Source organism: Atta colombica, unplaced genomic scaffold (genome assembly GCF_001594045.1).
Source record: "Atta colombica isolate Treedump-2 unplaced genomic scaffold, Acol1.0 scaffold155, whole genome shotgun sequence".
NCBI lineage: Eukaryota > Metazoa > Arthropoda > Insecta > Hymenoptera > Formicidae > Atta > Atta colombica.
This window is the reverse complement of record NW_017259245.1, coordinates 2,926,097-2,937,428: the sequence shown is the minus strand read 5'-3', so window position 1 is coordinate 2,937,428 and position 11,332 is coordinate 2,926,097. Positions and strand designations below refer to the sequence as shown.

The 11,332-nt window shown below is 29.0% G+C and overlaps 3 protein-coding genes across 4 annotated transcripts in view; 1 reads left to right on the top strand and 2 right to left on the bottom strand.

Annotated features, from left to right (window-relative positions):
- Window positions 1-1,641: 1,641 nt before the first annotated feature.
- On the top strand, window positions 1,642-8,970 carry LOC108685683 (cytochrome P450 4g15-like). Of its 2 annotated transcripts, XM_018190587.1 has the most exons (9): window positions 1,642-1,715; window positions 1,830-2,052; window positions 2,168-2,381; window positions 3,851-4,147; window positions 4,234-4,657; window positions 4,834-4,902; window positions 6,941-7,109; window positions 7,505-7,679; window positions 8,406-8,970. In XM_018190587.1, exons 2-9 carry the CDS (start codon window positions 1,914-1,916, stop codon window positions 8,593-8,595), a joined length of 1,677 nt encoding a protein of 558 aa, XP_018046076.1. In that variant the 5' UTR covers window positions 1,642-1,715; window positions 1,830-1,913; the 3' UTR covers window positions 8,596-8,970. The 2 variants fall into 2 exon arrangements, with proteins under 2 accessions (XP_018046076.1, XP_018046075.1); XM_018190586.1 differs by having other exon boundaries at window positions 1,692-2,052.
- LOC108685684 (cytochrome c-1-like) lies at window positions 4,954-5,515 on the bottom strand. Its single transcript, XM_018190588.1, has 2 exons — window positions 5,389-5,515; window positions 4,954-5,192 (listed from the first exon to the last, which is right to left on the bottom strand). Exons 1-2 carry the CDS (start codon window positions 5,513-5,515, stop codon window positions 5,008-5,010), a joined length of 312 nt encoding a protein of 103 aa, XP_018046077.1. The 3' UTR covers window positions 4,954-5,007.
- Window positions 8,971-9,310: 340 nt separating the features above from the next.
- LOC108685655 overlaps window positions 9,311-11,332 on the bottom strand; it is an 8,409-nt gene continuing 6,387 nt past the window's right edge. The window contains exons 7-10 of the mRNA XM_018190549.1: window positions 10,339-10,700; window positions 9,823-10,121; window positions 9,550-9,744; window positions 9,311-9,480 (exon numbers count right to left, since the gene is read on the bottom strand). Coding sequence (XP_018046038.1) covers window positions 9,311-9,480; window positions 9,550-9,744; window positions 9,823-10,121; window positions 10,339-10,700 — 1,026 coding nt within the window. The remainder of the gene's footprint in view (window positions 9,481-9,549; window positions 9,745-9,822; window positions 10,122-10,338; window positions 10,701-11,332) is intronic.

The following is an 11,332-nucleotide window of genomic DNA, read 5'->3' as shown; positions in this document are numbered from 1 at the left end:
GCATTATTTATTCTGCATATATGCGTACACACACACACACACACACACACACACACACACACACACACACACGTGTGTGTGTGTGTGTGTATATGTATAAATATCTTTTATCATTTTCTCGTTTTTGCTTTGTTACATGTTTGATATACTCTGCATAGAAAGATCTGTGAATCGACTTTAATGCTGCGAGACACAATCAAAAAATTTGTATATAAAAGTGCCTTAACTAATCGTAGGCAGTAAGTTATATTAATATTTATATCTTTTTTATATTCGAAATTTTTAACAAAATATTTAAGATACTAATATATAAGAGTTATTATTACATTTTTCTAAGCACTAAGTCGTGCTATCTGTTTTGCGATATTATGATCTATTCGAGAATAAAAGTAGTCATTATATTGTATATGACGTTGCAGCAATCAAATATTTTTTAATGTATTCTTTAAGAGAATATTTAACGGCGTGCTAAAAAATGTATACGTTTAAATGTAAATGTTTACGTGCCTTAACTATGCGAAATAAAACAATGCGATCAGATCTTTAACTCCCTTGTCATAATTTATTAGTTATCAAACGATTCTCTTCCTCTCCCTTCCCCAAGTATAGTATTATCCAATATTATTTACAAAAAATATGATCTACTTAACAGAAACGATGAAATTGTTGCAAATATATATTGATTATGCGATTATATTTATTATAAGCTCTATATGCTTCGTAATACATACATATAATACGTGCTTATTAATTGTATACATTTTTTCAAAAGCGAAATCGATTGTAATGAATATTATATATTTTTGTTGTAAATTTTATATTACTTACAAATGCGTTACAATACTCGACCGTTTTTTCATTTCGAGTTAAATCAAAGTATTACGAAAAAGTCGAAAGTGTCATTTTAAAATTAAGACTTAATGTAAATTATACATGAAAAATGATATTTTCATCGCTACTAACGCTATTGACATTCTTGTAAATATCCTTGTGCCTTAAAATAAGTTGTGCGATCTTGTACTTGATATATCTTTTTATAGTATATTTAAAATACATTTTACTAATTATGTATAACTAATTATGTATATCGTAGATTTAATTTAACATCTATATCATAATAATTATTTATAAAGATAATCGAACTATTGAAAAAAAGAGAACGGAAAAAACAAAATTAAAATATATTAAATACAATTTATACTTGTTTCATTGTTGTTCAAACGTATGATTGTATTAGTCCAGTTTTAGATTTTTTGTCATCATCTTTTTCCGAATAATTTAAAGTTTGTACGAAGAAAATGATTTACATGAATGATTTACATTAATTTAAAATTATAAGTAAGATTAACTATAATTAAAACGCATCAATAATTTCGTTTTTTTTTTGTCATGTATCACGAAAACATGAAACTTTTTTGTATTTTTTATATTTTTAATTTTTGCTTTATAATCGATAAGCTGATTTCCGGTAAAAAGATTGCACTTATCGCTATGTCACGTCTGGGGCAATAGTTTCACATTGACAAACATTAATGAGTTCGAAATTAAAAGCTCATCCGGTCTACGATTATTTTGCGTGATATAAATGAACAAACAATGTGATATTGATGAGGTCACTGTATAATTGAAAAGAGTCCGAATATATTCTTGCGGACTAGCTATAAAATATCGGTCATTATTGTGCGCAAAAGTAGAAACACGTTCATCGTGAAAAGGTGAAATTATAATCAACGTTCCATTAATAGCTTAATAGCAAATGAAATATTTTTATTAAGATATTGTTACATTAATTCTTGTTTTATTTCTTCTAATGTCAACACCATAATTAGTGAGTAAAAAAGTGAGGAATAACTGAATAAGTGAGGAATAACTACGCAAATTACATCACTAGACAAATACTTTTTTAAATCGCAATGGATGCGGATCCAGTAACAACATCTCATTTACCGATCATAATTTATTCTCTACTGGGAACAATTGTTACACTATTAATTGCATCATATTATTACGTCGAAACTTCTCGAGCAGTTCGTCTTATAAAAAAATTACCAGGTATGTACATATTTATAACAATAAAAAATGTTTAATTTGACTATATGTTCGCACTTGTAATCTCTGTCAGAACTGATTTTCCTATATTGTCCTACAATAATTTTCTTTCTTTTAGGTCCATCAGCCATACCTATTTTGGGTCATTCATTATTATGTTACAAAGAGTCTCCCGAATTTTTGTTCCAATTAGCTTTGAAATATTATACCACATATGGAAATGTAATCGGCGTATATGTAGGCTTAAAAACAATAGTTTTTTTGATGAATCCACAAGATATTGAAATAATCCTAAGTAGTTCTGTACATATCGACAAAGCTGACGAGTATAGGTAAGAAATCAAATTAATTAATAAAATTATGAAAATTTATGCATATACAGGGTGCGTCACCAAAATCCGGACAAATCGAATAATTTCTTTAAACAAAATGTTTTAAAAAAAAATGTTTTGAAAAATTAAATATTACAAAAAATCCTTATACATGGCACTTGAGGAATCCCTGTAGAGCACAATTTTTCGATATATCCCCCATTAGCTTGAATGACGGCCTCTATTCTCGATCTGAAACGTTCGCATGCACGCTTAGCGTTGTCCATGCCAACGAATGCTGCTTCAATAGCGATCCTTAATGACGTCACATTGGGATGCCAAGACTTGTTTGTGACCCTTTTAACTACGCTCCATATGTAGTAATCCAAGGGATTTAAATCTGGGCTGTTGGGAGGCCAGAATAGGAGCCGAGGTGAGCAACTCGGCTTGTACAGTCTCAGAGAGCATCTGTCATATCTTTAATGTATTGATTTGTATCGAAGGTCCTCCTTGGCAATTCGACACATTGTTGGCTCCCTTTTAAATCAACAATCGATGCTAATTTTCGCAATAATTTTCCTGGCTCATCCGAAATCAGCGTTTGAGTCCTTTCAACGACTGCAGGAGTCCTCGCGGAGCGTTCTTTCGAGTGACTCTTCACTGGCATATTGGAATCTTTGGACTGTTCTAAAGCCGTATATTTTGCTACAACGTCATAAACAGTTGATCTCGGGTATCTAAAGAACCGAATTATTTCCATTGCTGAGTGCTCAGCGCGAAGGCTTTCGATGATCGCAACTCTTCGATTATATCCGCACTTGGTTTCAACATCGCAGCCATTTTGAGAATATGACTGTTTACTAGAAACATCAGGCTTTCTCGGCCAACAACAACCTCTGGCAAAAGCACAATATAGCGGAAAATTTAAATTGAAATTTGTCCGAATTTTGGTGACACACCCTGTATATATTATGTACTTAACTGAGAAAAAAATGCTGTTGATTCAATTAAAGTTTATATTACGGGCTGTCACTAACATAAGTGATTAATTCATGTATACTTTTATTCACCATAAATTATTATTTCAATAATCAAGGTTTTATGTCAATAAAAATATACATGAATTAATCACTTATGCCTGTAGCATAGACTTTAATTAATTCAACAGCATTTTTTCTCAGTGTAGGTACATAATATATGTATGTATATATATATATATATATATGCATAAATTTTCATAATTTTAATTAATTTGATTTCTTACTCATAATCATGAATTAATCACTTATGTTAGTGATAGCCTGTAATATAGACTTTAATTGAATTAACAACATTTTTTTCTCAGTGTATAATGTATTTTATTCCTATATATATCTTACAACTAAAGATGCAAATTTTAATTCTCTCTTTAAATGGTCTGTCATTTATTATAAGACTTATTACTATTACTGGGAGTAATTAAATAATCCTTTATTTATCTCCATTTATAGATTGTTTAAACCATGGCTTGGAGATGGTTTGCTGATCACATCGGGTGACAAATGGCGCAGACATAGAAAAGTGATTGCGCCTACATTTCATATGAATATCTTAAAGACATTTGTGCCTTTTTTTTATGAAAACAGCATAGATCTCGTGAATCAACTTCGCGATAAAATTGGAAAGGAATTCGATTGCCACGATTATCTATCAGCGGTAACGGTTGACATTTTAACAGAAACAGCAATGGGAGTTATGAAAGAAAGAAGACCAAAAACCGGATATGATTATGCCATGGCCGTGATGAAGTATATATTGTTGCTTCCTTAACACGTAATATTTTATTAAAAATTTATCATGTAACAAATGCACTCATTATAATTGAATATTGTAGAATGAGCAATATTTTACATCGAAGACATTTTAATATGTCAGAACGGTACGATATATTTTTCAAATTTTCGAAGTTTTCGACTCTCCAAAAGAAATTCCTCAAAATTATTCATACACTGACAGAACAAGTAATCAAAGAAAAATCAAAAGATGTCGAAGAAAAATATGAAAAATCTCAACAATTAAAAGAGGCACAAAACGATAAACCAATAGAAAATTCGAAGATAATCGAAAATGTAGAAAACGTTAAAAATAATGTCGCTAATTATATGCATTATGTAAGAGATGATCTTGATGACATCGATGAGAATGACGTAGGTGAGAAAAAGCGACTTGCTTTCCTAGAAATGATGTTCGAATTAAAAAGGAATGGACAAATGACTGATGAAGAAATCTGGGAAGAAGTAAATACCATCATGTTTGAGGTATCACGATATTTTCAATTTCCTTTCGAAAGTAAATTTTGTTATAAATCTTTGAACGTGAATTTTTATAATTTAAATTTTTCTTAGCTTCTACAAAATATCTCGTATTGCATTGCTATAATAAATTGTAAATTATTAATTTACTTAAAAAAAAAGTAATTATCGATTTATTACAGGGTCATGATACTACGGCAGCTGGCTCGAGTTTTGCACTTTGTGTCTTAGGAAATCATCCAGATATTCAAGTATCTTCATTATTATTATTTTTAATTATTAACTGATAGTTTCTCATCATTTGCATGTTACATTTGTGCTGAAAAATTGTTGTACACTGTTTTATTAAAACACAATTACTTCAAAGTAGCTAAAAAAGCTATTAAATCATTTCGATCTTCGGTCTTCTTGACACCAGAGAATGCCATACTTGTTCCTGGGACAAATTTCTTGGGAACTTCAAGATAGTCGTTTAAGGTCTTCTCATTCCACACAATAGCTTTCTCCTTCATAGCTTCCGTGGATTTAAATCCCGAAATAGCTAGAATAGAAGAAATAAAATAGTTACACAATAAATTAAATTTCTATACTATCATTTAACAGTATTATATATTTACGCATGAATATTATTAAGCGATTATTAAAATATTTTTTTCTGAAATTCTTTTTTATTAAAGTATTTTCTCAATCAAGATATTGTCTATAAAACATTGGGATATTTATAATAAAACACATACTTCCACAAGTCTTGCCCATGATGCCATATAGGTTAGGACCTATTTTATGTTTTTCACCCTTTTCCGTGGTATGACATGAAATACACATCTTCATAAATAATTTCTTACCATTGACTGCATTACCCATTTTAACATATTATTTATTTGTTGATAACTAAATTTATATTTAAATTAAATTAAAATAATAATTCAAAAACATAATATTTCACGATCTTCATTCCTTTCTGAGAGCTAAACTAAAAGTCGATGTTGCTTAGTTTCGATAACAGTCGTATAATAATTCATTCCATGCGAGCAATTTACTCTCAGAAAGTCGCTTAGAAAATGCATTAACCGAACGTTTTAGTTGCTGGAAATAATTTAATTCGATACCTCTATTCTGAGAAAAAATATTTCTATACATCTTAATTTTTTTATGTGGTCGTTGAATAGTTAATAATTTTTTGTTTTAAAAGTCTAAACTTCGAATAAAAATTCCGAAAAAAATTCTATAAGCTTAATTGAATCATAATAAACATTTTTTTGTCTCTTAAACTTTTTTGATAAAATTACTAGTTCTTGAAATAAAAAATGTCTAAACTTGAAAAATGACTATATAATTTTTTTCTCACAAACTAGTCACCCAATCAGTATGAATCAAAAACAAAAAATATTTGACCAATCTTAACTACAACGAGAATTTTATTTTATCTTAATCTGTACTATTACTGACAGGGCATAAAAACTTTATTGTAATAAAACTCTGATGATACGTCTGCGGCTCGTGAGCGATCTCAACATCGAATTGTGAACTGGTATCGCAGATGGCACAACGCTTGTTTGAAAGTTGAAATATTTATTATATATCTAACAATAGGATATAAACACCAATATTTACCCCAATTAATAAAACATCAATATTTTAAATATTTTTATTGCACTTTTATTCATTTAGATCTTTATTATCATCATCTTTATTTATGTATTTATTAGAACATCTACAAACTAAATAACATTTCAAATCCGAAGCCAAACAAAAGCATGTATAATCGAATAATGAGATTTTCAACACAGAAAAGCGTGCTGCCTTCAGAGCTATATTATATGATAAAGTTTTTTCACTATCAATAACAGTATAGAAAATAAAATGAAATCCTCTTTATAATTTAAGATTGGCCGAATATTTTTTTTATTTTTTATTCATACCGATTGGATGATTAGTTTACGAGAAAAAAATTTTAAAGATATATATCATTTTTCAAGCTTAGACATTTTTTATCTTAAAAACTACTGATTTTATCAAAAAAGTCTAAGAGACAAAAAATGATGAATTTGATCCAATTAACCTTCAAGAATTTTTCCGGAATTTTTATTAGATTTTTTATAAATTATTCATAATTATTCAACGAACACATAAAAAAGGAAGTACAGATGTTTTTTTGTAGAATAATATGAGAAATCATTTCCAGGCAATAGAACGTTGGTTGGTTTGTTGGTTATTGAATTAAAAATGAGGGTAAACCGCTCACCAATTCTCTATTTTGTTTTAATTCATTTTCAATTGGGTGTGCAGGCTCGCGTACACGAAGAATTGGATACAATTTTTGGTGACAGCAACAGACAATGCACTTTTCAAGATACTTTAGAAATGAAATATCTCGAAAGAGTTATTATGGAAACTTTGAGACTTTTCCCACCGGTACCTATGATTGCCAGGCGCCTTAATGAGGAAGTAAAAATAGGTAAGCTATTTAGATTTAAATACATTATTAAAATAATAACAATTATTATAATATTAGAGATGTGCGTGAGTTATAAGTTGCAGCCTGGCGGAAAAAAATTTTTATGAAAAATTACAGAAAAACTACATAATAGATTGAGATAAGATCTTAGAAATTCGTAATTTTTAGTAGATGTTCGTAATAGAACTTAGAAGGACGTTGTTTGAGCAGGATTTATTGGTTTTTCAGACAAACAACGTCCCATTACGAATATCTATGAAAAATTAAGAATTTCTTAGATCTTGTCTCAATCTATGTAGCTTTTCGCAAAAATTTTTCCGCTAGAAGCATTTACTTTAAGAAACTCATTTATAAATTGAAGAGAGATGTACATATATAATTAATTTATTTTATAGTTACAGGAAATTATGTTCTTCCAAAGTCTACTACAGTAGTGATTGGACAATTCCTGATACATCGCTTAGAGGAATATTATCCAAATCCAACAGTTTTTAATCCAGACAACTTTTTACCGGAAAATATACAAAAAAGACACTATTATGCCTATATTCCTTTTAGTGCTGGACCAAGGTATTTAATATTTATTAATATTTTATAGTAATAATTTGTTTCTCTTTTTAGTAATCTTTTTTCTGAATAATAAAATTGAATAACTTAACTGGATTTTCACTATTTAAAACAACAATAATACCAATTTAAGGCTAATAAGAGTCAACGCAGGACGAAGTGCGTAATCTTAATAAGGAATGATGAGTTAATTCCAATATCTTTGTGATGTTTTCTTTATTCATAATGAAAGTTTCGACTCTCTTTTGAGTCTTCCTCAGTATATAATAGCTTTCTTCATCAGATATCACGCAAATATAACGCAAATATAACTCGGTAGTCCGTCAAGGCAAAACACTCTCCAGATTTCCAAATCTGAAGTGAACGCTTAACGGACTCATAAGCATGTTGAGAAGCTCTTGGATGCAATAAAATTTGGATGAATATCTGATTTTTATTGTATTCAAAGCTTTTTATGCTGAGAAAGATTCAAAAAAGAGTCGAAATCATTGTGAATAAAGAAAAGACGTCAGAGATATTGGAGTTAAGTCATCATTCTACATTAAGATTACGCACCTCGTCCTTGACTCTTATTAGCCTTAAATTGGTATTATTCTTTTTTCTGAAACTTTTATAAATTACATTTATTCATAGTTAAAAAATTACATTTAAGTTTAAATGTTTGTTTTTGAAATATTGATATGTAAAAATATTTTGTTATATTCGTTAACAACAGTATGTTTTTCAAAGGTCTTGTGTAGGACGGAAATACGCTATGCTGAAATTAAAGGTTTTGCTGTCGACAATATTGAGAAATTACCGTATTATTTCTGAAACGCCGGAGAAAGATTTCTTTCTACAAGCTGATATTATTTTAAAAAGGCATGATGGATTCAAGATTAAAATAGAGCCGCGCACACCAACATCTTATAAAGAATAATCAAAAGTTAACATTTCCATCTGCATAAAGTCAAATATAAATAGATTGACGTTTGCCCTAGTAAGACAATTTATTTTCTACTTATTAATCTCATTTGAGTAAGTATATTTCTCTAATAATTTGCTATTTATTTTTCCAAATGTAAGACACAGATGGAAAAATCGATATTATATATATTATAGTTAAAAAATTACAAATATATCAAGACATATTGTATTCTACAACTTATTTGCAGATAAGATTTGCATTACTAATATTATAGAGTTTTTAATATTTTATTAATTTAAAATCTATAATCTATAATTACTTATAAAATTAATAATTATTTTATTATACTTAATATAATTTTGAACAAATAAAGTGCTATAAAAATCATGTAGTTTCAATTCCAATAATATATTGTATATCTTGTACACATCTCATATATTTTGTTTCCTTCTAAAAATATTGTAAACTATTCTTACATTTTCCGCATAAAAATTTAAATCTAATTTGTTTAAAAAAATTTATTGTAAAAAAGAACTGAATTACAAAATATAAAATTTCTTGTATAATATAATATACAAACAACAGAAAGCTACATAAGAATTAATATGCACCATGTACATCAAGCTTAATTAAAAATATTAAATGTTTTAATAAAGAAAAAGCGAAAATATAAAGAGAAAAATGGATGAATATAGATCAATTAATTCTTAAGATATCCCACATCTCTTCATTCCCACTGATGATCCATGTTAGATCCTTTCTGCGCGCGTTGCTTTCGCCATTTTCTAAAATCTACGAAAATGAATTGCAAAATCCAAGGTAAAATAAATACACTATTTGTTACTAGTAGAGAAATTTGATACATTTCGTAGCTACCAGTCCGATCTTTAATAATTCCTGTAATAAAACATACATACAGTGTTATATTACAGATTAGATATTATATAACAATCTTTCTTAACTTACCTACGATGGCACCAAAAATTATCGTAACTAAACTGCTGATAACAGAGTTGATACCGTAAGCCGAGGCAAATTTTTCTATGTTGAGATCTTCTATGATAACTAAATGCTGCGGAACTAACAGCCACGATCGCACAGCGCCGATTAATGCTATCGTAATTAACGCGCCTTTAAGTGTATGTTCACATAGCAGAAAACCTATATATTGTGAGTTTTATATGCCATTTTAAAAATTCGCTACAATTTATTTACTCAGCTATAGAATTAAATAATTACCCATTCTTGCGAATCCCATCAAGATTGTAGCGGCAAAGAATATATACTTCGATTTTATGTTTATTATCAGTGTAAAAACTGACAATAAAATTTTCGATGCCAGCTCAGCTATTCCACTAACTGTGACACTCAGTGTGGCATAGGTTTTTGGATATCCCGCATCAGTCATTATAAGAGGAAGAAGAAAAGAAAAACCAAAGTCGGAAGAGCACACAAAATTGACGCCAAAGCATAAATTTATGAAATAGAAGTTCTTCACCAAGGACGTGTCCACAAGTTCTCTCAAAATGGTTTTATACCTTTCATGTTGGCAAAATAAATCAAAGTGTACATTATAAAGGTGGAATTATACATTATATCATCAAAAATAAATTACATTACTGAATTGTAGAGATATAGATAAAAGACAAAATATCAATAAGTCGACAGATCCTAAAATCTTAAGACATATATATATTCAATTATGCAAATAGCTGTTAATAGTTTATTAGTTTAATAGTTTAACAGTTTAGTTACCCTGTCATCTTTTGTTCTTTCTCAATGTCTTGCGCCTCTTCTTTCTCCTGGATTTCCTTATCTTGTTTCTCTTCCTTCTCCTGGACTTCTTTATTTTGTTTTTCTTTCTTTTCTATGATTTCCTTATTTTGTTTCTTTTCCTTCTTCCGATTTTCTTTATCTGCCTGTCTTTCACTGTACTTCTTTTCCAGGTGAAATAGTTGTATATCGTTCAATATACAAGTCGTACAATTCGCCAAATTAACTAAGTTAGGAGCCGAGATAGCCGATGTACGCCTCGATAAATTTTCCCATATAGATCCTGATTTTGCTTTTCCATGACTCTCAATTGCTGGGACTGATGCGACTCTTTGCGCAGAAGCCTTGTAAATAAAATTATATGGAATAATAATAAATAATAACAATAGGAGTCTTCGCTAGATATAATTGCGCAGTGTGAAAAATTAAAATTATCTTACATATTATGTTACAATAATTCAAACGGCATGTACATACTGTGTTACAATAATTTAAAAGACTTGTACGTTTCTGCTTACGTTTGGGCCATCTTCAGCAGAAATGAAATATAATTCTATGATTACGTATGTGAAGAGGTGAGTTGTTGACCATTACAGTTCATAGGCTGATTAGTAACCGAAAGCCTTAATCTATAATATTTTTATTGAACTGTTATTAATGAGAATTAAAGGTAATGTAAGTCGTTTATATCTAAATTGACGATATTAATCAAATATTATTTATAATTACATATGTTCGTGATTTCGTTGGTTGAGGTGAGTTAATCAGAATATCCTTTCATTCTCATTAATAACGGTTCAATAAAAATATTATAGATTGAGACTTTGGCATAATGATTAACAAATTTATCAAGGAAAACTTACTTTTTCACAGACGTAATCATAGAATTATACATGATTTCTGTTGAAAATAGCTCAAACATGAATAGAAACGTTCAGGTCTTTTAAATTATTGTAACATAGTATATATATATATA

Bases quoted from the DNA above. Each gene is read 5' to 3' on its own strand.
- LOC108685683 (XM_018190587.1), top strand. From the start codon at position 1,914: ATGGATGCGGATCCAGTAACAACATCTCATTTACCGATCATAATTTAT. The intron at 2,053-2,167 runs GTATGTACATAT...TCTTTCTTTTAG, and splicing joins TCTTATAAAAAAATTACCAG to GTCCATCAGCCATACCTATT. The intron at 7,680-8,405 runs GTATTTAATATT...TGTTTTTCAAAG, and splicing joins CCTTTTAGTGCTGGACCAAG to GTCTTGTGTAGGACGGAAAT.
- LOC108685684 (XM_018190588.1), bottom strand. From the start codon at position 5,515: ATGGGTAATGCAGTCAATGGTAAGAAATTATTTATGAAGATGTGTATT. The intron at 5,193-5,388 runs GTATGTGTTTTA...CTTCTATTCTAG, and splicing joins CATGGGCAAGACTTGTGGAA to CTATTTCGGGATTTAAATCC.